Raw genomic sequence first — 27,129 nt, forward strand, 5'->3', positions numbered from 1 at the left:
GTTATGAAAGATTCCAGGCTTTGTCTTATGCAATACAATTATAGATGTGTAGATATAGATTCAAGTACATACATAGGTTTGCATTTAAATTTACTCAAAAACTAAATTCCTGTATAGGTTTACATGCAGTCATGTATAATGGGCATTCTTCCATGTCAGTACTACTCCATACTAAAGATATGCATATTCATTTATGAGATACTCCTTAATGTGTTAACTATTCCTTTATTGATGGACGTTTAACTCCATTTCTTTTTTTGTAAGTAATATTTCAAGGAACACCTCTATGTACTAGTTTATATTTGTGTGTAACTGTATGATGCATCATGGAAATAGTAACACTAGGTCAAATGTTCCTTGTTACACTAAGACTTGAAATTATACTTATTCCCACACAGATGGTTAAATTGATTAATTGTAGCTTCTCTGTATGTTAATTGAAAATCATGGTATCTTTTAAAATTTGACATTAGCTGATAAGAATAATGTGCCACAGCCACACACTCATAATGTGTGGAAATATGCTTCATAGTTGATGGACAGCAAGAAAGTCAGCATGTTAGAATGGATTGAGGAAAAGGGGACCATAGTACAGTAGAAGACATATCACATACGGTTTTATAGGTCATTTTAAGAACTTTGGAGAAGTCCTTATCAAGTCTAAAGAGTAGTCTACACATGTTTTCTCCACTTTAGTACAATGTAGCTTTCATTTTAATTTTCCTGTTAATGGCTGTAGCAAAAATGACTTTGGCTGCTTTAATGCCAAAGCAGAAATTTCTTATTCCTTTCCCAACTGTGCCTGACACTGTTGCCTATTTATAATTTGATATAAATAAAAATACCTCTCATAAATAAAATGTGTGTATTATTTTGTTTTTATTCTTACTAAACCCTGCCATTCATCACAGAATTCTGTTTGCCTTTTCCTTTTTATCTGTCCCAATTTTTCCCCCTCAGTCTGCAATTTCCCTTCAACTTTCTTTACCAAAACCTTTACTTTTCTTCACTGTGTAACCTAATGTTTCATTCTTGGTTCTTCTGTTGGGTGACTTGAAAAGCTTCACAAATGAATTCTTCTCTCCAACTGAGTTAATAGAAAATTCTATTTCAGATTAGCTTTCTTCCTGGATCCATTTTTATTTGAAAATAAACATTCAGGGCCTAATGTATTTTGTTCAGGTTTCAACTGGTATATAACTATGTCATTCAAAAACATATTCCTGCTGGACATGGTAGCACATGCCTGTAATCCCAGCGACTTGGAAAGCTGAGGCAGGAGGCGTTCAAAGCCAGTCTCAGCAAAAGTGAGGTACTAAGCAACTCAGTGAGACTCTGTTTCCAAATAAAATACAAAATAGGTCTGGGGATGTGGCTTAGTGCTTTGAGTGCCCCTGAGTTCAATCCCTGATACCAAAACAAACAAACAAACAAAAAAAAACCCAAAACAAAACAAAACAAAAAAAAAAACCTCACAAAACAAACATATTCCCCAGATGGCAGTTTAAATAATAACCCCATAGGAAGAAAATATGATATAAGTGATCTTAGAAGAATTTTCTTCCAGGTGGTTTAGAATCTTTGAAAAATCTTCAGCAACTAATTGTGGATCACAACCAATTGATTAGTACAAAAGGTTTATGTGAGACCCCTACCATTATATACCTGGATTGCTCCTATAATCATCTTACTGATGTTGAAGGCATTGAGAATTGTGGATTGCTCCAAATATTGAAGTTACAGGGAAATTATCTCACTGAGGTAATTGCTTTAAATTAATTGATTTCTGTGATTAATACAACACTTTTTTAATAGAAATATCCACCACATATATTAAAAGCAATTTTGAATAATTTTTATTTTTTCATATTCTTCAGCTGCATTTGATTTCTAATTTACTTTGAACTCTTTCATACTTTTCTCTAAGAAATGCTCAACATAGTTATAATATTTTATAATATAATTCAACATTAATTTATGAAAATGCTAAAATATAGTACATCATAACTTTAATTTTATTTAGGCTTATAACTAGGGCTAAATTTATATATTATGAAATATGCATATATATTCAAGAAATACCTTTTATAATGAATATTAGCATTAAAAATTAATAGAAATTTTATTTATACTAAAGCCTCATAATTTGTTTTGATTTATGATTTAATTTATGAATCTCATAAGTTTTGATATGTTTTACAGTTTTAAATTTTGTTAATTGACAAAATATTTTCTTAATATAAACTAGTGAATTTTTTTTGAATATAGCTTCCATCCTTGGAGAATCATGTTCTGCTAAGAGAATTACACTTGGATGATAATAGCATTTCAACTGTTGAAGGTCTTTCTTCATATTGGCTGCCTTTACTACAAAATTTTTCTATCTCTCAAAACAGGTAAACACATACTTTACTTAAACAATAAGTACAGTCAGTTCTTTCTTAAGATTGTGTACTGTTCATAAATAACTCAGAAAGTTGGATGTCTCCAGCAATTCAATATAAGTGCAGCATATTGAATTAGTACATAAAATATAAAGATAATTTTATAGAATTATAAAAAGTGATAGATTACCATAATCTAGAATGTTAGGTAGAATTTTAATTGTCAATTTATTCTCTTCAGTTTTCTTTTCTTCTCAAGGACACATTTGTGGAAATTTCAGCTCAGGTTTGTTTATATTTGTAGAGAATATAGTCGTTGGAAAATACAGGAGGTGGTTAATTTAATTCAGAAGGATGGCTCATTCTCTCAAATGGTACTTATTAAGTCCTGGAAGAATGATTTTTAATCTGCTCTCTAGTTGGATGTCTTTTTGTAACTGTTAAGATGGATTTAAATTTGATTTCCCTAGGGATATAAAATAACACTTAAAAAATACCTTAATGTTAAATTGAAATGGGGATCTGCCTCAGAAGATCCATTTGAGACCACCAAACATCTGGATCTTTGCAGAGAACAACTGTCTAAAACCAAAGCAGGAGTACAATATGTGTACTTCTCCCTTCACTTAATATTTCATTGAGACCTATTCATTGTAATATGATTAATTTGTTCATCAAAGGCACATGAAGCCGGGTAAAGGAACCACCTTTAACAGAAAATATCTCTTTGGGGGTTATACAGTTCTTAGAAAAAAAAATGAATAAGGATGACTTAATTTTTATATTTATACCTTTTTTCCCAAAAACCATAAAACTATCAACCTCTGCCACAGTTTTCTTCATCCTTTGAGCATGTATGTACTAAATGATTTAACATCTAATTATTCTTTGAAAACTGAAACCCAAATCTGTATTTAAAATTCCCTCAAATTATTTTAATCAGATATAAAATATGAAAGTTGACTTGATTTTAAAGGACATTGGTATAAAAACTAGCTCCATCAGATAACACAGTGTAAATAAATTGACCCATCCACGCACCCATTGGATCTTTATATTTTTCTGGTAAGAAATGTAATTTTAAAATTAAATAGTCAACTTCATTTTGACATGTGCAGTAAATCACTCAGAAAATGACATTTAGAGAGATTAGAAAATATTTAGTTGAAAAATTTTTAATAAAAACAATGCCTTTAATTTCTTTGGACAATTTAAATTATCATCGAATATTCTTTCCATGAAAATTAAAATTACTAGTGGATGATAAACTTTTGGTCTGTTATTCTCCTGTGACTTGTGCATATCAATCTGATATAAAAGGAATTACTTAACTAAAATAACTAAAATTTTTAAGAAACTATAATGATGATTGGGATAAGTAATTCAAATTATTCCTCTTTATAATTTTGTTTGCCAAGTCTTATAACATTTGAATATTTAGGTAGTATGTGCTATTTTGGGGGATGTTAAAATGGGTGGCATATGACCTTGCCCTCCAAAAACTCTCAGAGATAAAAGAACTTCATATTTTAAGCTTATCTGTACAAAAATCAGCATAATTATGTGTAGAGTGTTTTAATATTTTTAATAATAATGTTACATACTTGGATATGTTCTTTCTGATCCTCTCAAAGCTCTTTTCATATGTAGCCTTCTACCATTTCAGAGATGATGAAGTAAAGGGCCTGAGGGCACCAGGAAAATGTAATTGGTGGAATGGACATATAGGGTAATAAAATTATTTCCTAATATCACTGTATAAAAATCATCTTCAAACTTAGGATTTTCACAACAAAAATAATACTGTTAATTGTAGAAATGATCCATCTTATGTTATGCTTTTATATGTATATTGACTTCCTTCAGAACCATATCAGGTTTGATAAAACTCAATGTCAGCAGAACTGGTTTTGAATTTTGAATTTACAACTTATCAGTCAGTTGTCACTGAGCAAGCTGTCATCTAAGGCTTGTCTTTTCCCTCATGTGAAAGGGGTAATAATGCCTACCTTAACTGTTTTATAAGGTGTTAATTGTAATCCAAATAGAAAATGTTTATAAATTCATTTTATAAGCCTGTGAATTTTATAAATGTACATATAAAATGTATATGGATATATATATGAGTGTGTGTGTATATATATATATTTATTTATACATGTATGTATATACATTGGGACACACACACATATACATACCATATACATTTGTGTGTGTGTGTATGTGTGTGTGTGTGTGTGGTTGGCATGGCTTTTAAATTGTATATATTGTCTTTTATTTTTTGATAAATAGTTTCATCACGAGGAAGAAATTATATATCCATATGCTTTCCCCATCCCAACAAATGGAATACATATAAAGAATGATACTTAGTACATATTGTTTGAAATGCCTGTTTTATCCTAACTTCTGTTTTAAATTTTCATTATAACATGTGACTGTTTTAAGTTTGACTCCATGGAGTTCTAACTAAGAAGATTCTGGCTTCATAAGCTTTTCTACTTCCAATGAGACTCTAAGTAGGAGCAGAAAGTGGAAACTATTACCCATTGGCTGCTCATTGAACAAATCTTTTGCTTTTTGTCGTCTTTGAAAGTTATATCTTTTTAATGCCCAGGGCTAATGTGACAAGGTCAAATGGTTTTAGGTTTTCACTAATGCCCTTTGTCTTTCTGGTTTGAATTTTCTTGGAAAAAAATATACACAGAATGTCAGTAAAGGAAAAGTTCTAGAGGTTTGAAAATAAGGATTCTATGATTAGGTTTCTACCATCCTAATGAATAATCATAAAGGTGAATGAATAGCAAGTTTTCTTGTTTAAAATTTCAAAGACAATAAAATGATTTTTAAAGTATGGTTATCTTACAAGATAAAATTTCAGTGTTAAAACTATTTGATCATAGATATTTCTTTGAGTTTTGTAAGGATGACATTTATTGATTTTCTAAAATTCTAAGTCATTGTTTAATGTTTTATATATATGTCACCATATAACTTATTTTTAAGAAATATGGAATATTCTGAAAAGAGAGGAAAATTATATTCTGAAGGATTTAATGTGTCATTAGCTATTAATTTTTCAAAATCTTTTCAGTAGAAAGGCAAAGTTTAGTATTAGAAACTTATCAAACTTAAAACATAATTTCCTTGTTAATACTTTTATATCTTCACTTGAATAATTAATTTTTTGTTTACAATATTGATTCAGAAAGTTCTTGGGTAGGAAAAGTGATAAAATGAATACTTAAATTCAATAATCATGTATCCAACATTTAATTTCTCCCTGCTCCACCCCTCTCCCTCCTCCTCTCTTTTCCTTTTTTCTTTTCACTTCCTTCCTTTCTTTTTTCCTTCCTTCCTTCCTTCCAAATCCATGTGACATTTCAGAAAATTTTACTATTATGGAGTGTACAAATAATGAGGTATTTGTATAAATGTAATGACCAATATATTTCACATTCTTTTTTTTAGTCCTTTGGATTTTTTTCTCCTCAGGGAACTGTTTTTAAGAAGAAGTAATGTATAGATAAATTGTGAATAGTAATATTGTATTTAGGATTGACAACATTTATATTTTCTTCTACCTCATTATTTTTCATCAGTAGTATCTTTTTTCTTTCTGATAATGCAGAACCGGGCAGTATAAGACAGGAATCAAGGTCAATGCAAGGGTTAGTGTTGTGCTAGTCCCCATGAGGCTACAGGATCCCATGAAGCTCTCAGTCACAGTGTTACTCATTGACTTCTAACCTCAGAATAATAATTGCTACTGCTGTTGTTTTTAACAATGTCAGACAGGTAGTTCATAGACAAAGAGGTAAAGAACTCTGATGGAATAGTGGAGGGACAGTAAGAAAGAAAAGGAAAAAAGATGAGCACCTTTTTTAGTTGTTCCAGAGATTCTCCTTTAGTTGAGTAATATTTTGAATAGTAATGGAATTATAACTTTCACAAGATTAATTTAGAAGATCATCTAATGCAAAGGGGTTTTTTCTCTCAAAGATTCAGATAAACAGATTTGATTTCCAAATAGCTATAATAGTATAGTATTATGTTACAGAGTAAGTCTAGACTGGTCTTAGTTGAAAATGCAAATCAAATTAAACTTATTTTTCCCTTCATAGCTTTTTTCCCATGATGCATGCATTTTCAATATCATTTTATGTTTCTTGCTTGAATATGGATTCTTAATGACAATTGTAACTTAGAAAATGATAAAAACTTAAAAGAAGGGTGCAAACTTTATTATATTTCTGTTTTAGTATGCATAATTCATAAGTGTATTTATTTTAAATGTCAATATATTTCTGCCAAATTTATATTCATTCTATTGATATAAAACATAACATTTTTCTCCTTGAACTATTTATATATTAAGCACATTTCTAATTAGAACTAAAACCAGTATAGTTTTGGATACTTACAGCATTTATAATGCTTTCAATCTAATAAACAAAGGAATGTTTTTTTAATTAAAAAACATTAGTGTCAAAAAAAATTAGTGTCTCTAATCTGTTATGGTATTGAAAAGTGATTTTTTTTATGTCTGATTTAAAGGTTTAGGTCATGTACTTGAATCAGAGTGTCAAAAAATAATGTAACTTCTGTATAACTTCGATTTTATACAAAGATAAAAAAGTAACAAAACACTTATTTAAAATTGAATAGCAAATGCCCATCAAAGTCTATGATGTTTGTGACTGAAATTGGCAATTCCATGGTACTTTCTCTTAAAATGAATTAAAATCTTCCTTTATAGAAATTCTCCATGGTAATTTCTCTTTAAAAATGAATAGAAATCTTCCATAATAGTATTACCTAGACTCCTATGATTAATACATTTTAATTAGTGCTGTTAGTAACTGTTGTTATTGTATTTTACAATTAAAATTATATGAGTATAAGTTATATAATTGTGTTACATAAGTATATTGTTACATAATTACATCAATAATATCAAGAATATGACCATTTAAAATTTCTAATGAATTCTATGTTTTGTTTTCAGTTTGGCAAAAATTGTACCACTTTTTCATTTTGTTTCTTTGGAAAAGCTAGATGTCAGTAACAATTGTCTTTCTGGTAAGTTTAGAATAATGTTTAATTTGTTAAAACAATAAGCTTTTGAGTTTCAGCTCTAAATATGTGGTAAGGAGTTAAATACATGTGCTAATGGTGTGTGAATAACAAGCCTGTACAATAAAACATGTTGAAATAATTTAATAGAGATTTTCTTTCCACTTTTGAAATAATACTACTTCCATATCTTTTTGGTAGGCCTAGTTAAGCATCACCATTGCATTTCAATTTCAAAGTCCTGTATGTCCTAACTATGAAATAAATAGACTAATAAAGATGAGTAAAAAACCTAACTTGTTGATCCTACAAATATAGATGCCCCTCAAAAGTTCATTAAAGAATCATGAACTGAATTCACTTATCCCTTTCAAAAAATTTACCCATTCCCAGTCAGACCCCTCCTCAAGGTAACCACAGTCTGAATTTCTCACATGTTAATTATTTCTTTATATTAGTGGAATCAAACAGTATGTTCTTTCATGTGATATTCCACCATCTTGTTTATTCAATCCTTTGTTCTTTTTTTTTTTTTCTGGTGAAATGTAATCCATTGTATAAATATATCACAATTTATCTATTCTCCTATTCATTGATATTTTGATTATATAAGGTTTGAGGCTGTTATGAATAGAGGAATATAGATTCCTATGACATTTTTATACAACTCTTTTTGTAGGCTGTTATCAATAGAGGAATATAGATTCCTATGGCATTTTTATACAACTCTTTTTTCAGTCTGTAGTCTTGGATAAATGTGTAAGAGTGTAATAGCCAGACAATAAAGAGGGTATAGGTTTAACTTGAAAGAAACTGGCAAACTATTTTCCCAAAATAGTTGTAACATTTTACACTCCAACTGGCATGTGTGAGTTCTAATTACTCCTTTCCAGAGTGTTTAGTATTTCATTGTATTATTTCTTTATGATTTTAGTTTGCATTTCCCTAATAAAAATGTTGAACTTTCTTACAAATATTTATGAGTGACTTACAAATATTTATGAGTGACTTTTGTATCTTTTATTATGTATTTCCAGTGTCTCACCATTTTAAAACTTCGGTTATTTATCTTTTTCTTATTGATTCATAGAAATTCCTTATCAGTCCTGGATGAAATTCTGTGTCAGATATAAGCTTTTAAAATATTTTCTCCCAGCTTGTTTTATATATTAATTTTATTTAAATGAGAATATATTTTAATTTTGATTAAATCTACTTTGTATACTGAGTTTATGGTCATTTTTCTATATCCTTTGTAATAAATATTTTTCTACCTCCAGATTAAAAAGATAATTTCTTATGCTTTCTTCTGGAAGCTTTGTACTTTTAGTTTTTACCATTAAGTCTATAATTCATCTTAAAATACAATTTATGTATGTTGTGAACTAGGGATTGAGTTCATCTTTTTATATGGATATACAGTTTTCATCATGTAATTACTTGGGTATCTTTTTCAAAATTGACTCTATATCTGGTTTATTTGGGGGTAGTTCTATGAACTTTTTTTTGTTAACAATAGTTTATATTTTCATGTTTCTTTATATTTGTAGTGAATTTTAACTGTATGTTGAACATTGCAAATAATATAGTTTAGTGGGTCTGGATATTGTCTTACCTTAATTTGTGTAAAGTTTTATTCTAATAGGCAGTTAAACTGGTGCATTATTTTATTTCTGACAGGCTTAGTTTCATCTTGTCTTCCGACAGGTTATTTAGTTTTCAACTTTTAGTACATGCCCCTACTCCAGGGTCTTGCCTTAATGCATCATGTGTATTCTTTCTAGATTTTTGTTGATCTCTGAGATTCTCAATTGGTTTTAGGCTGGCATGGCTGCAACTGCTGCATGGACTTCAGTATCATCTTTTAGCTCTTACTCCTGCAGTAGGTGAAATCTTCTAGATTTTGCAGAATACCTTGTCTATTCTATGTAACACAACACTTTTCCAAGGATACATGGGGAGTCATCATATAGGCATCCCCAACTTGCACACATTCAGCTTCTCAGTACTTTTTTCCCATAAATTCCAGCCTCAGTTGTAATGCCTGCCTCTTTAGTAGAGCAAAAGAGCCTCTTTGCTTGGTCTCCACATTCCTACTTGGAAGCAGTAATATTCTTCCATTCAGCACATTTCTCTGAGTCACACTTAAAATAGGTACTTCATACATAGATAGATATAGATAGATGATAGAGATATAAATATTTCCCAGTGTTATGGTTGTTTTCTGTTGGAAAGCAATTTGGTATACATTACTGTACAGAGTACCCTAGATTTACTAGATTTTGTTTTTAAAAAAAATTCTATTTTTACTTTTTTTTTTTCCAGTACTGGGAATTAAATTCAGGGTCTCATGTGTTCACTGAGCTATATCCCCAGCTCTTTTTAGATTTTATTTTTATGAGAGGGTCTTCCTAAATTGCCCAGGCTGGCCTCAAACTTGCAATCTTCCTACCTAAGCCTCCTAAGTAGCTGGGATTACAGGCATGTGTCACCATGCCTATTTTTACTTTTAAAAATGTAAGATGTCCATGTAAAGATTAGTTTTACCACCTATCCTATTACTTTAGATTTATTTCTTCAGATTTTATGATTGCAATCTACCACAAAATGTTCTAACCCCTTTGAACATATTATCTCATTTACTCTATCCTATAAGATAGTTATGGATCTATATTTTAAAATAGACATATATAAGTTCACTTAGCTGCTAAATGATAGTAACATATTCTACAGAAATCAGTGTTCTTAATATAGTCTCCTTTAGAAAATACATAGTATTCTGCAGAAGAAATAATAATAATGCTTTTCTTTAATGGGTAACCAGTAAATAAAAAGATCATTATTTTATGACCTTTTTCTTTATCTTTGATACCTTTCATAATGATTTTTTTCTGTAGATCTTACAAGTGCCATAAAATGGTTTGATGCATGCTGTTCTCTCCGTGAACTCACTCTCACTGGAAATCCACTTCTTCAAGAAATAAACTGGAGGTAAAGAGGCATTTTTGCACCCCCTGAACATCCTTTATTATGGCTTCAGAAAACAGTTTGATGAAAATTGTCCTAAAATAGAAATTGTTAGTTGGAAGTTAATTTTTAAAAATAATTTTTAAAATATCTAAAGTTATTTTTAAAAAATTTATAAAATTAGTTCTAAAAATATCTTCAGCCAAAAATAATTTTCTTGGATATGTATGAACTAATGAAAAGTTGAAAATATAATTATGATCCAAACCATTAACTATATGACAAATTTAGTGTGATTATTGTCTTGGGTTTTGCATTTATGGAAAAGACATTTGTTCAGATGACAAAAAGCTATCTTAAATCACTTGACTTGCTATTTAAATTATGTCCTGACAATAATTTGTTTTGTTTAGTTTTTTGTACATTTGGTATTTTTAAAAATTTTTTGATTGACATATGTGTTAGTCAGCTTTTCATCACTGTGATCAAAATACCTGGCAAGAACTACCTAGAAGAGGAAAAATTATTTTGGCTTGTGGTTTTAGAGGTTTCAGTAGGGTAGGCCAACTCCATCAGTCTGGACCCAAGTTGAAGCAGAACGTTGTGACAGAAGGCCTTGGTAGAGGAGAACTGCTCGGCTCATGGTAGACAGGAAACAGAAAAGGATAAGGGGTAAGGGGCCACTGGGAAAATGAAGCCTTCTGGTATTTGACCCCAGGGGCCTGCATTCTTTAACCACACCATGCCTGCCTGGAGTTGCCACTCAGTCCATTCAAACTAGGATGGACTAGCTTAAAGCTCTCACAATCCAATCATTTCACCTCCAAACATTCCTTCATTAACACACTAACTTTAGGGGGACATCTCATATCTGAACAACATAGAATGATTTTACATATTTATGAGATATAGTATTGTATTTTAATTCATGTATACATTGAGGAATGATCAAATCAAGATGATTGCTTATTCTTCACTTAAAGTTTTTCTTAAAAAAGAAAGTTGACGCTCAGGTACATTCTAGTTCCACTACTATACTAGCTGATCACGTTCAGGTTGCTTTAACTTTACTGTGTCTTAGTTTCCTCATCTACAAAATGATTTTAATAATGGTATCCACCTCAAAGAATACTATAGATTATGCTATAACGAAGAACCCAGAAATCAATGTGATTCAGTACAATAAGTTTTTTACTTGTTTATGTTACATCTGATGGGGTTGAGTTCAGCCTGTACAATCTGAGCAGACTCGAATTTAGGCTGCTTCAGATGTGTGGTCATATCACTTCAGTGATACCTTGGTGTTTTTAAGCCAATAGACTATGGTGTGGGAAATGGAAAGAGACCACAGGGAATGCATAGATCACATTTAATCACTCCCCTTTTTCCTCAAAAGGGACAGTGATCAATTCACTGAACTTCCATTAGTTAAAACTCATCATAGCTACAAACTAACTTTAAGAGAGGACAGGAAATATCAAGAAGAATATCAGAGAATACTTACCGATTCTATGTAGACTAAGTATGTTAAAACATGATAACGTTTTATAGCAGTGCTTCTTACACAGCACATACAAAATATGTTGTTATTGCTTTTAATAAACTACAATGGAATTTTGAATAGTTATTGGAAAAGTATTTATTTGAAAAGTAAAATGGTGTTTTGGGGAGATGTTTTTCCACAGCAAAAGTAATAAGAGATAAGCCAACAAGTGATGAAATTAAAATTTATTAGTAAGTCCAGGTATTATAAAGAGATAAAATTAATGAAAGCGGCCCCAAATTGTTGTGTAAATTCCTCTAACTTGGAGCTAGAAAGAGTAAAAAGAAAAATACACACACACACACACGCACACACACATACATACACAAATGTTCATACATGTGTACATATACGTGTACATATATACATACATATATGTTATTTCATTTTTTAAACAAATTAATTGTACAGAAACTATCTATACATTAGATATGATATCTCCAAGTGCATAGTTTTTTAAGGTCAAAATATCTAAAAGACGATTCTCAAAACGAAATCTGGATTATAATGTTTGCCCCAGATGGAATTATTAAATAAACATTGTTTACTAATTCTTGGATTGGACACACTCATATTATGTGGTTTATTTTCTTCTGATATTAATAGCTTGGCTATCTCTTCTTAGCTTTGGATCTATTTTCTCTTGAAATATTTTAGAGGTTTTTTTTCTTTTGTACTGTTTGTAGTCTTTTCATTTACATATATGGTGTTTGATCATTTTTTATTATTATTAATCTTTTCATTAATATTAAAATTAAACATTCAAATAGGCTAATTCTATGCCGTTTGTTTTCACAGCACACAAAAAAATATTATTTTAAACTTGGGAATATTTATTATGTTTTTCCCATTCATGCTATGTATCTTTGTATCTACCTATGTATCTATATATCTATGTATGTGTGTATCTATCTATCTATGTATCTATATCCCCCCCTCCCCGCCCCAGATCCCTTTTGCTTTTAAGGGTTTTATTTCCGAAAGAGAAAGCAATAAGAATTCCAAATTCTGAAATAGTCTGTTTGGGTAGTTGGGATTCTGTAGTTTTAGAAATAGGAGATTACATTATTAATTCCGAATACATTCCTGCTATTATCTTAGGCCCTTCTTATTCCGTCAGAGAAAATTGGTTATTCCCTCAGGGCAGGAGTTATTTGCAGGTGTAAGTTTAGGAGACAACTAAAAGTATATCAGTTGAACTCCTACAATGAAAACTCTGCTAGATAAGATCTTTTAACCTACTAAACAGCTCCCAGGATATCTTAAGGACACAAAATCCCTGGCCTTATTAGTGTTTAGATAGCTTTACTTGCTCATGGTTTCCTTCTTGCTTTTTTTTTTTTTTTTTTTTTTTTTTTTTTTGCGGTGCTGGGGATCGAACCCAGGGCTTTGTGCTTGACAGGTAAGCACTCTACCAACTGAGCTGTCTCCCCAAGCCCCCTTCTTGCTTTTTTTAACCTTAGTGAGTTATCAGAGATCTCTTCCTTCATTTTGGGGGGAAAGGATGTTGATCACTACATTAGTTCATTTTTTGTTGCTGATAATATAGTGTTAAAGACTGGCTAAGTTATAAAGAAAAGAGACAAATTAATTTGGATCCCAGTTCTGGGTCAAGGTCAAGGACCTGCATCTGGTGATAGCCTTCTTACTGGCAGAGTGGTACAGGACATCATATATAAGAGTCAGGGAGTGTGTATGTGTGTGTGTGATTGTGCATGTGTACATACATGTGTGTTCTGATCTCTCACTTTTCTGAAAGTTACTGTGCCATGCTTCATGGGGACTCTAAATACTGTAGTGAGATGAAGCATTCAACTTTTAATTACCTTAAAACTGGGATTAAACTTCAACATTAATTTTAGAGGGGATAAGCCATGTTCAAATGATAGCAGTTTGGAGCATCTTTAATACAAATTTTGGGGCAGATTTCCTTACCTTTGCTACATACAGAACAGAAATGCAATTTTTAAAGAGAACAGAAGGAAGCATAACTGGTAAAAGATAATTTAGCAGCTTGTCTACAATGCTTAGTTGTGCAAACTGTACTTAGTTATCCATCTCCAATGTGAGCCCTAACATTTCACTAGTATGTGTTCAATTGTGAAATTTTATTCATATCTATTAAATTAAAAAAGAAATAATTTAAGGCTCTTGGTTATCTGAAAATTTATGTTCTTAGTGGAAGTAAATTTGTCTATGATTTTTATAGTAGTTGCACAGTACCAACACAGTTTCTTGTATTTAGTCAATGCAACAATATTTTTGAAGAAATACGTTACCATACTTAATTACATTATAATGGATAGTGGCTTGAAAAGAATCCACATTTCAGCTGTCTTAATTTTTCTACTGCTTTATTAGATCTTATTTTAGTTATTGAAAATGTTAATTCCTATAAGTTAACAATTGGTATTATTGCAAAGTCTTAGTCATTGTCAACATCTGGCATTCTAAAATAGGAGTCCTCAGATTTATATAGTACTATAAAGTATCTATCAAATTCAACAAGTTTCCTGAAAAGGGAAAAAACCAACTCTAGGACAAATTACTGTATGAAATGTCAGCTATTAGTCAACTTCAAATTATAATATAATCAAATTTTTCAGATATTTAAAGAACTTCTTCATAGAAAGGCCACCTAAATATACTTCCAGACTCTGACCAACTAAGAGCAGAACTCTCTCATCTGGAATAGAAGCAGTCAAGGTCTCCATCTAGCTGTACTAGCTCAAGTTATGGGGAAGTTCTCTTCCATGAGGGCTTAAAATAGTTTTAAGACCTCATTGCTGGCAGCCAAATCTTAGATTTAAATTTCCTATATGAAAAGATGAGTGTAATTATTTCTAAAAGGCACTTCTTGGTAAGTGATATTATTTCAAATGAAAACATCTAATGGTTTGTTTTTAGGTAGTTTCTTTTATTTTCACTGCATACTATATGACACAAGTCTGTGATGGCAAATGAAAAGAAGTAGATTTGCTCATTATTGAAAGCAATATCCTTAGGGGTCATGGGTTTTCTATTATATGTTGGGCAAATAGGGCCTGAATTCTCTTGCTGATCTGATATTACTTTTTATCCAAACTGCTGATATATTACCAGTTGCAGCAACTAGAAACAAACTGACCCAAATAATATTCAAATTTTTAAAATTATTTTGTCTGTATGAAGTAATAAAGTTATTTTATTGAGTTAAATATGCTTGGGGTAAAATATATTGAGATAAATGTATTATATATTTTTAAATATAATATCCACATGTTATTGTTCTTAATATATACTTTATAGTTTAAAAGAAAATATTTAATGAAATAATCAATAATGAAGAAAATTAATTGTATTTATTTTGTAGATATGTATCATTTATTTGACTATTATAATTCCTGTGTTGAAATGAATTTTTCTAGGCTAAAGTAATGCCAACTTGAAAATTTTACCTCTCAAATTTTACTTAGATCAGTTGCTCTAATATACCTTTCATTAATTGTAAGAAGAGAATCATTTATTTAAAGGATTAAAATCTAGAAATCTATAAAACATTAATTTGTGAATGAAAGAACAAACTCAGACTTTAAACAGTGTGTTTCAGTGAACTTTATGTAACCCCCTTGGTACCAACAAAGGGATTAGTTAAAGATTTTCCCAGTTGGGTTCTTACTTTCATGTCTAGCCAGTGATAACACGGGCAAAACTGATGTACTAAAAAATCTCTTTCTAAAGCTTAATCTACAGACTCAGTTTGAAATTTCCTTTGGGAATTTGTTTCATTCACTGTTGATTAATAGACCTTCTTAAGTGGCAGAATATTCACTGGGAAGTTTTCACTAAATGAAATATTGATTCGGCCCTTGACTAGGAAAAGCCCAGCTGGAAAAACTAATCTTGAGATTTCACAGTATTCTTATACTTCATTTCGAATATTAATCAAGTTTTACAGCACTTTCTAATGTATTCATCATAAATTCCTGTAAGTCTGCATTTTGAACTTAAAGCTTAATCCATGCACCACTGTCTTATGCAGGCCCCAGGACAATTTCTTTAAAATAAAATTAAAGAAAAAAATATTTAAAATAAAACAGTAATTTCAGTCTGGATATTGATTATATAAATCACAAATTTCAAACTATTGTTACAGTCTTGAAGACCCAAGCAAATTTTTACATTAAAAAAGTCTTTAAAATATCATGGCTAAAATATACCATTTGGAAACTATTTTGTATAAAGCTAATGAATGTAACGTAAAAATATTTCTGATGTAAAAATTCGAGCCCTGTTAACCCACATTCACTACACTTATTCTCTGTAGCTAAACCCACATTCACTAAACTTATTCTCTGTAAAGTATCATACTTAATGATATCTATATCAGTAACTATGCCAAAAATAGAATATTTAATGATAAAACCATCATTGATGTTCCTTGCTAATCTGGTGTCAGTTTCTATATGGACAACTACCACATAGTACCAGTAGTAACAGGTAGTTATATACCTAATGTGCCAAGTTATCTTTAAATTTATTTTACTTTTCATGTTTATGCATGAAGAATAAACATTATTTTGTTAAAAGAAATATACTGGTAATATATTTATCTGTTCATTAATATTAATTAATTTTTAATAATTAAAATGAATTCTTTTGTTATTACCTTAGGATTTTATTAGATTGGTTAAAAAGACTTTTAATTTTGTCATTAATTATTTTTGGATAATTTCTGGGAAGGAGGAGAAGATTTTCCTTATAAGATATACATTTTTCTTTCAAAGACTAAAGAGTGTTATGGGCATACCTCTTTGCTCCTGCCAGTCAGATCCCCAAGGCATTAGACAGAAATTTGCTTATACCCAAAGAATTAAAATACACTGCTGGTTATGCTCAAGGGTGTTTCCATCAAGTTATTGAAGCTTTATGATTGCTCATCTACAGTTTAGCAAGTGGAACCTAAAGAAACAATACCAAAGAATCAGAATATCTGGTTTTTTAAATTAATGTTAGAGGAACATAGACACATTCTCAACTTAATTCCTTTTACTATCCATCTCAAAAGCATCATTATTTCATATCTAATATTTTTATGATTTTAACTAAATAATTTATTTTGACCTTTCAGTCATGTGTTTAAATAAACTTCATTGTTACTTTAATAGAAACTTAACACAATGTAGCTTCATTAGTAATGTGATAAACAATTGTGTAGGGTGGAATAGTGTGGAATATTGATAGTTGATCTCTTCATCATATTTTGATTATTAACAACTAAAATTTCAGACAGTGACGTTTTCTTATTTTGGTGAGAACCTAGTCAAAGATTTCATGCAATATTTAATGTTTTATCTCTGTAGTGATTTCCTCTGATTATTTTGTCACCTCTGTGATGACTAGCTATTATCTTAATATAACATTGGGCTTTTGAACCATATCTTTAATTGATTGCAACCAGAAGCACAATGTATGCCCTTCATTTAACCCCTTATGGTAATTGTGGTAGTTTATGATTTGGCAAATGTTGATAACTTCAAGTTTACTAAATAGGTTCAAAATATATGTATTCAAATCTTCTTAACTTTCATAATATAATTAGCACAATGAAAAAGCTTTTTATCTATCTAACACTGTAAGGCATATAATTCCCTTTAAAAATGCAACCTAATTGTTTTCCCTCTTTCCTTATTTAAATATCAGTAAGAAAAAAAGTTTTTCTGGGAAGGGATAAAGGGGATTTGGGAAGGTAATCCTCTCTATCTCTAGTAAATAAAGAAATTTTCTATTCTTTATTTGTCATGGAGGAAGATCAATCTCTTGTTGTTATCTTTAATTTAGTTTCAATATTACAAAAATTATAATTATACACAGGTATGCTTTATGAGTTTAAAAAACTTTATACAGTTTTATCTTTGTGGATCATGTCTTCCATGACAAGAAAATATTAATTTATTATTTTACAACTTGGTTTATATAAATATGTTACCCAGCTATACAGTCTAATAGTAGGAATAACTGATATTATTTTTCTGATTGGAAATTTCTCTCTTAGACCTTACCATTTTAGTAATCTTACATTGTCACCCCTCCTTCTATATTAAAAATTTTTAATTTATATTTTTAAGTAATAAAATTTATTTTTAAAGCAGTTATATATTAACAGTAAAATTGAGCATAAAGTACATTATTAACTCGCTCCAGAGTGGTGCACTTGTTACAATCAATGAAATGCATTGACACATATTGTTACCCAAAATTCATAGTTTACATTGGGGTTTACTCTGGTACTGTATATTCTGTGACTTTTGACAAATGTTTAATGTCATTTATCTACCATTATAGTATCATATGGAATATTTCCACTGACTGCCCTAAAAAAAAAAATCTATGCTCTCGCTGTCCTTGTTTCCCAATTCTAGCCCATGACAACCAGTGATTTTATTATCTTCATAGTTTTACCTTTCCCAAAATGTTAGTTAGAGTTAAACAGTATATGTAGCCTTCTTAGATTAATTTAATTTCCTCCATATTCTAACTTTATAGGTCACCTTTTTAGCTTTATAGGTCACCTTTCTATAAAGGTGACAATATTATTGAGTGTTATTTATATCATAGTTTATTTATCCACACCACTGAAGGACAGACATCTTTCTTGGTTGCTTTCATGTTTTGGTAATTCTAAAAACACATACTATAAACATCTGTGTGCAGGTTTTGATGTGGACATAAATTTTTAACTCATTTTAGTAAATACCAAGTAGTATTATCCTGAATCATATGGTAAGGATGTTTTATAAGAAATTTTCAAATTGTCTTCCTCAGTGGCTGTGTCATTTTGTATTCCCACCAGCAAGGAAGATTTTCTTTGCTCTACTTGCTTAGTGGCATTTGTTATTATCTTTGTTTTGAATTTTGGCCTTTCTAATAGTGTATATTGATATCTTATGGTTATTTTAAATTGCACTTCATAATATGTGTGATATACATATTTTCCTATTTTTTCCATCTCTAGGCTTTCTTTAATAAGTTATCTGGTCAGGTCTCTTTCCCATGTTTTAGTCAAACTGAACATTTTATTATTGTTGACTTTTAATTGTTCTTTGTATATATTAGAGAGAAGTCTTTTATCAGGTCTATAGTTTGCAAATATTTCCTCCTATTATGTAGCTTGTTTTCCCAATTTCTTGACATAATCTGATAGAGTTGAGTCTTCAGTAGTAGGTCTATCTTACTGATTTTTTAAATTGATCAAATATTTGATGTTTGATCTAAAAAGTCATCCCACATCAAGGTCATCTATGTTTTTCTCCTATATTATCTTATAGAAGCTATGAACTTTTGCATTTTACATTTAGGCCCACTATCAATTTTGAGTTAATATTTTCTGAAGGATGTAAGGTCTGTGTAGATTCCTCCTTTTTTAAAATGTGGATTTCCATTTAGTCTAGAACCATTTGTAAAAAATGCTATCTTTGCTCCATTGTACTGTCTGCTGTTTTGTCAAAAATCAGATCATTCTATTTCTACAGGTTTATTTCTAGTGTATATATTCTATTCCATTGCTGTATTTGTCTCTTTTTGTTTTTTCTCTAGTACCACACTATCTTGGTTACTGTAACCTTGTATATGTCTTGAAGTTGGACAGTGTCTGTCCCATAACTTTTTCTTCTTTAATGTTGTGTTAGCTATTCTGATTCTTTTCTCTGTCTACATAAACTTTAGAATCAATTTGTTAATATCCACACAATACCTTGCTGGGATTTGATTTTGGATTGAGTTGAACCCTTAGATCAATTGGGAAAAAACTGACATCTTGACAATACTAAGTTTTCCTTATCCATGAACATGGGATATATTTCCTTTTATGTACTTCTTCTTTGATACGTTTCATCAGAGTTTGTAGATTTCCTCAAAGGATCAATCAATTTTTTAAAATTGGTATATTGTTCATTGTGTAAAGAATACTATACTATTTTTTTGAAAGGTTTGGGCAATTATTTCTTAAAGACTAGTATCAATGGAAAAGTCTTGCTTTCTAACTTTTTTAAAAGTAGAATTTGTCTTTAAAATTGATATAAACTTTTGATCACATGTTGATAATTATTACAATTGCAATACTTAAAAGATTCAGGAGAAAATGTAATTACTGGTGTTCCAGATCATGAAAGCAGAGTAATCTCATACCTTTTTTGTATTAGCCCTTCTCTCACTACATTGTACTGAGTAGAACACAATGAAAATTCACCTCTATTTCTGACTTTCTATTTCTAACTTTCAGCAGTATTATTTTAATTATCTCCTTAGTAAGAGATATCTCATATTACTATTCTTTTCATAGTGCAGCCTTTTTATACTTCCAATTCCAAACTAAGTTTCCATTTTTTTATTTTCCCATGTGCATTTTAGAAGAAAATGATTAAGTGCACATCAGGAATTCTAAAACTTATTTTGTGCATGTAAAGATACTGTAAATTTTAAATGAATTTAACCGTGCCATTTTCCCTAGGGAATAAATTGCATTTTCTTAGGAATACACTCTGTGCTTATTTATGTGATAGGCATATGGCTATTTTGAAGTGTATACTCTTCTTGTCAAGATTAACATGTTTTCTATTTCCAATAGACATTCTCTACTTGAAATGTTACCTGCTCTAAAAATCCTCAATGGTGATATGGTAAACTCTCATTCAGAAATCCACTCTCAAGAACACTGTCATCTAGAATCAAGACATTTCCTTGTACTTTGTCAGTCCCAAATTAGAGAATTCAACTTACTAATTGAAAAGTACATCAATAGAAAAGGGTAAGATTATTATCTTCCTCTTGTGGTATTTAAAATAAAATAGTATATATGCATAATTTTAAAATATGCTGATTGTCACAAATCATGCTGGTTTTGCTTTAAAACATTGTGTTTCAGGGGATAGTCTAACTCTATAAAAACTTCTAGAAATCATGGTATTATTCTTAGAAATACATTAATTTATATTTTGAATGTATTTTGATATATTTCAGTGCTAAAATATTACGTAAAATAAATGGAAACTTGAAAATTTCAGGACACTGCAAACATTCATTCTATTAGTTATAAAATAACCAGTTGTACATTTATTTGGCTATTATTGTGGACAAGACATTATCCTTAAAGAATTTATAGATTAACATAAAAGAAAATTAAGCAAATGAAATGTTACAATTGAGTAAAACAAGTTTTATAACATAATATATATTAAATTTTAATATTTCTTTTCCCCACACCACCTTGAATCCTGAAGGAATTACAATGAATGAATTATAGGCTGTGCTCTGTAGTGCACATCTGTAATCCCCACAGTTTGGGAGGCTGACCAAGGCAGGAACATTGTGAGTTCACAGCCAGTCCCAGTAACTTAGGCCCTAAGCAACTTGGTGAGACCCTGTCTCTAAATTAAAAAATACAAAAATGGGATGGGGATGTGACTCAGTGATTGAACACCCCTGGCTTCAATCCACAATACAAAAAAAAATTATAATTTATCTTTTTATAACTGAATTTTAAAATTTGCATTGTTCCATAAAAATACAAATAATACAAAAAATGTTTTCACATTTTTTTTTGCTTATGATGAGTCTCCCTTATAACAGGAAAAATAACTTATGCTGTATCAGCAAATTCAACACCTCACCATAAATGTTTGATATCACGGTGCACCTTTTCTGCATTATTAAACGAAATAAGTAAAATACAAAATATCAAAATTATATTGAGGGAACTTTTGCTAATGTCTAATAATTAACTTTATGAAAATAGGAACTATCTAATAATTATAATTATAAGTAATTATGGCTTCCATTTTGTTTGTTGGTGATGAAATATTTTTATATAGAGGATTATTTCAGAAGAAAAATAAGCCAACTTGTAACTCTATATTAAATATGCCAGAAAATTTATATTTGAAGTAAGCAAAAAATTTTTTAAATATGATGGAATCAATGGAAGATAAATAAAATGTCTCTAAGAATAATGCTCATGCAAGTGTAAAGTTCTTTACATTTGTTATTGGAAGCTTCATAACTGACAAACATGAAAGTTTGATCAATTACATAAGTCACAACATTCAAAAGAGAAAGCCAACAATTATTCAAGAGAATCTCACCTATTAATGTCTTAAACTATTTGAAATCTCTTTGCAAAGGATTATTTTTCCAAAGAAAAATGGAAATATAAACTTTCCCATAATATAAATTCTTTGTTTCAAAGTCCAATACAAATATTTTGTGTGGCAAGAGTCAATGCAGAAAGCACTTTTAAATTTATTTCATAAATAACTTCTCCAAATTTAGGCAGCCATGATTTCTCATGTTTATGGTAGTAAAAGCATGAATTTTTCTCATTCGTTTGTACCAAAAATATCTTGAATAAAAATGTTCCTAGAATTTCCAGACATTTTTGTCTGGACTGACAATTCTAAATTACCTAAATAAATATTTAAAAATTTTGTTTATAATGAGATGAATTTTATTTAACTAACTAGAAGTAATTTACAGTAAATGTTTTAATAAAGTTTAATGTTCATTTTAAGCCATGTAACAAAATTTATTTTCAAAATCTGTTGAATTGTTAATATTTGCTGATATAATATTTAATACTTAATGTTCTCATCATTTATTTGTTCAGGGATGTATTCACCTTGGATGCTGCAGAAAACTTGTGTTATTATTTTAAGAAATTGATGACACTTAGTCATGAATACAGATATGCATATGAACATGGGGATATAAGTATCACTAAGAGAAATGAATCAGAAACCCAGAAAAATCATTTGGTCCTTCCAAGCAGTGACTTAATAATGCAAGATGAAGTCTTTCACTCTTGCACAAATCAACATAAAGGAGACTCACCAGGAACTTCTGAGCAATGGATGGACTCTTGCTTTAATCACTCCCTATTAAGCTGCTCCTCTGCATGTGAAGCTGTGGAAGAAAGAAGTCAGGAAAAATTAGTAGGACAGAAGAGAGAAGAGAGTAAGACAAACAGTATCCCCACTAAAAGAATTTCATTCATGGAAACAAAAATGACGAATTATTTGCTGAGGAATCACCAAAGTACTGAACAGAGTGAAAAAATGTAAGATTTGTAAATATTATGTTTACTTTTTTTGATGGATGATCTTGTCAATGATGCTAAATAGTAACTTCGTAAAGGTTTAAATCACTATAATATTTTGTATCAATTTCTTTAACTATGTTTTCATGATGTGTACAAATTAATCACTGTGCAGATTAATTGAATTTTGTCCAGTTTTTATTTAAATTTCTAGTATTGGGCTGGGGTTATGGCTCAGCAGTAGAGCACTTGCCTAGCATGCGTGTGGCCCTGGGTTTGGTTCTCAGCACCACATAAAAATAAAATAAAGGTATTGTGTCCACCTACATTAAAAATCAAGATATTTTTTTAAAAAGTCCAGTATTATTTAATTTAAATTGAGTAAATGAGAAAATTTTTCCTACCTTGTAATTTCTAAACAACTGAAATAATTTAAAAGAGAAATAAAATACTATATTCTAAAATAATTAAAAGATATTTCTGAATAATCAAGTAATTCATTTTAAAAATATTCCTTTGTATTTGCTAAGTTTTTTCCTAATGTAGTATTTAGTAAGCGCATGTTCAGGTATTTGTATGTGCTATAATTTTCTTGGCATAACAGTTCCGTAAGGTACAGAAATATTCTTCATGATTAATCACATAAAACCGCTTGCAACTATTAAACACTTTTAGAAAGCTAATGACTGGCTTTCATTGTTTATTGAACTAGCAAATGTTGATTTTCACTTTGGCCTATCAACTTCTTGATCTTTTTTCTTTTTGCCTCAGTGTCTGGCCAATAAGAGAAAAATTGTCAGATTCAACTTTTCTGACAGTGACTGGTGCTCAGCTGAACAGGGCAGGAGTCAGAATATCACAGTAGCTATTTTTGCTTTCCCCAGACTTCTTCTTTCAGAAGTTTTCAGCATATATATTGATTTCCTTTCTGAGAACTGTTAGTTTGATATTCTAAAACTGACATATATTTTCTCACGTAGAATTTTATTTATTGAAAACATGTTTAATATTTCCTGATTTATACTTTATTGATTTATTTAACTGATTGCTTTTGCTCCAAACACTGCAGATATTGCCTATTCAAATTTTATATAATACATACTTGGAACTTCATAATGATAAATAAAATAGCTAAAGGATAATAGTAAGTAAGGATGAAGAACTGAAAATAGAGATAAACCAAAGACTTCAAGAATGAAGGGAAAAGAAACTATATACCTGCCTGCTGAAACTTACCATTTGTAATTTGGAAAGATTCACTGTAGGCTATGTTGAAGTTTTCTAAGCCCAATTTATAATACTCTTATGTTAAGGATATTTCTTAAACATATATGATTTTTACTAAGAAAAGATGATGATTATTATGATAATAGTAATACAATAATAAAGCAAACTAGTAATAGAAAATAACTGTATTATTCCTAAGTTCCCGTAATTGTCTCACTATGAGAAAAAATTAAATATGGTCATGTATGATAGAAAGTATTGCCTAAGTCAACTTCATCTTAAAGATAGTATGAGGAAGGACAAAATTTCCTTGGATTTGATAAATTATAAAATCATTGAAAACTGTTTCAAGAAAGTATTGGAGAATGGAATCCCTTCTCCACCTTACATCTTTTAAGACAAACTCAAGAATTTGAAGAGAGAGTAAGACAGAATAGTTAGCACTTTTGACTATATTCTATGCCTTGTTAATATTCCTACAGTAATCTGCGTGGGAAAGGTAAAAACTCCAATTAGGAAGAGTTAAGTGATGAAACACAGCATGGACTCATTTATTTTCAGTGTACATATTTATCACATTTTTCTATTATTGCTGCTTGGATTATTGCAATATGAAAAAGCATTGACTAATTTGGTTCCTGAAATTGGCAAGTAGGTATGGTCTGGGAAAACAGTAGACTTTACTTTTGGGCGTTAGGAGGGTATTTTAAGTATTTATTTATCTCTTCTCATCCTTACCCTCTACCTGGACCAATATCCCCAGGAGCATACAAAATCTCTATTATATCTCTCTTCTCAAAGAAATAAACAGAACTCCTTTTTACCCACATCCCTCTTTCAAAACCATTGACTTATTCTCTCCTTCAAATTTGAAGGTTTCCATACTTTCTTTTTACTTCTATAACTATAATTATAGTTAAGTTGCTTTTACGTAGTATTATATGCAGTTCATGTTTAAAATATAGGTTATGAATACTTCTTATGTACAAGTATGTATTCATGCATACTAAAACTTTTCTTTCCATTTGCAGCAGGGCAGCGATAGTTATCCAGGCACACTGGCGTGGATACACTGTGCGCATGCGGAGCAACTTCTCTGTACGAATGCATACTGCTGCAACAGAACCCCTGCCAAATTCCTTCATCAATATTCAAACTGTTTTAAAGAAAGAAAAAAGAAAAAATATTATGAGTATTCAAGAACAGAGGGAGAAGGCTGCTGTTCTTATTCAGGTTAATTTCAATCTTTTGATAACATGATTAGTCATGATTTATTGAACATCTTCACTGGGTTATTCTGTTTAAAAACAACCCTCAAATCTCAGTGATTTACAGATACATGAATTTATTTCTTATTCATGTGGCATACAGGTTGTTAGTTGTAGATTGGCTGTGGTTCTGTTTAGTATCTAGATTGAAGGAATAGTCTTTAAAACTGAAATAACATTTTTATGACTATGGGTCAAGCTGAACCACACAATCATATTTAAAATATCTCCTCAAATGTGTCATTTGTCAAATTGGGTAAGATTTGGTTAGCCCAAAGCAGGTCTCATTTGACTCAATTGGTAGTTACTTCTAGAAATACTTTAGAAACTCTATCAAAATAATTGTAAAAGTTCTTCAAATACCCATTTTATTTTTAAAAATTCAGAAAGCAAGCAGTGCATAGGTTTGAGTCAATGCCACAAAGACCAGATTTCACACTGAATTTTAAGTCAATTAAGTTCTTTTTAATTTATTCATTCTTTAGTATTTTTCAATTTGACAGGCACTTTCTAGACTTAGGACATAAAACCACAAACAAACAAATTTGTGATGTAAAGGTATTTACATTCTGATGGAAGAGGCAAACATAAACTAAATAAACATATAGAATAGAGCCTATAAATTATCTATAGGACTGTGCTTCAATTGAATGCTAATTAACTGAACAAAAAATTTAGCAAATTATTTATTCATCCAGCAAATATTTCTTGACATAAAAATCTTGCTAGTTTACATTCTGTTGGAAATTACTTGGTAGTAATAAGAATCAAGGGGAGATCAAAAAAGAGATAGAGATTCTCAAAAAAAAAAAAAAAAATGGAAATCCTTGAAATGAAGGAGACAATAAACCAAATAAAAAACTCAACAGAAAGCATCACCAACAGACTAGACCACTTGGAAGACAGAACCTCAGACAGTGAAGACAAAATATTTAATCTTGAATATAAAGTCGCCAAAACAGAGGAGAAGATGGTAAGAAATCATGAACAGAATCTCCAAGAACTATGGGACATCATGAAAAGACCAAATTTAAGAATTATTGGGATTGAGGAAGGCACAGAGATACAAACCAAAGGAATGAACAACCTCTTCAATGAAATAATATCAGAAAATTTCCCAAACCTGAAGAATGAAATGGAAAATCAAATACAAGAGGCTTACAGAACACCAAATGCACAGAATCACAACAGATCCACACCAAGGCACATTATAATGAAAATGCCTAACATTCAAAATAAAGATAGGATTTTGAAGGCCGCAAGTATTTCATACTGCTTAAGGGAACCATAAATCAGGAAGACATAATGATAGTAAATATTTATGCCCCTAACAATGGTGCATCCCTGTACATCAAACAAATCCTTCTCAATTTCAAGAATCACATAGACCACAACACAATAATTCTGGATGACTTTAACGCACCGCTGTCACCACTAGATAGATCTTCCGAACAAAATCCAACCAAAGAAACCATAGAACTCAATAACACAATCAATAACCTAGACTTAATAGACATATATAGAACATTCCATCCATCAACGAGCGGATACACTTCTCAGCAGCACATGGAACCTTCTCAAAAATAGACCATATGT

General features: G+C 30.3%; 1 protein-coding gene across 1 annotated transcript in view; it reads left to right on the plus strand.

Moving 5' to 3' along the window:
- The window catches only part of LRRIQ1 (leucine rich repeats and IQ motif containing 1), a 168,201-nt gene that overhangs the window by 46,903 nt on the left and 94,169 nt on the right, over positions 1–27,129 (plus strand). Inside the window, 7 exon segments of the mRNA XM_079143272.1 lie at positions 1,568–1,761; positions 2,269–2,396; positions 7,393–7,466; positions 10,358–10,451; positions 20,576–20,755; positions 22,610–23,059; positions 25,297–25,498. Coding sequence (XP_078999398.1) covers positions 1,568–1,761; positions 2,269–2,396; positions 7,393–7,466; positions 10,358–10,451; positions 20,576–20,755; positions 22,610–23,059; positions 25,297–25,498 — 1,322 coding nt within the window.

This window comes from Sciurus vulgaris (assembly GCF_902686455.1).
Source record: "Sciurus vulgaris genome assembly, chromosome: 5".
In the NCBI taxonomy this organism is placed as follows: Eukaryota; Metazoa; Chordata; class Mammalia; order Rodentia; family Sciuridae; genus Sciurus; species Sciurus vulgaris.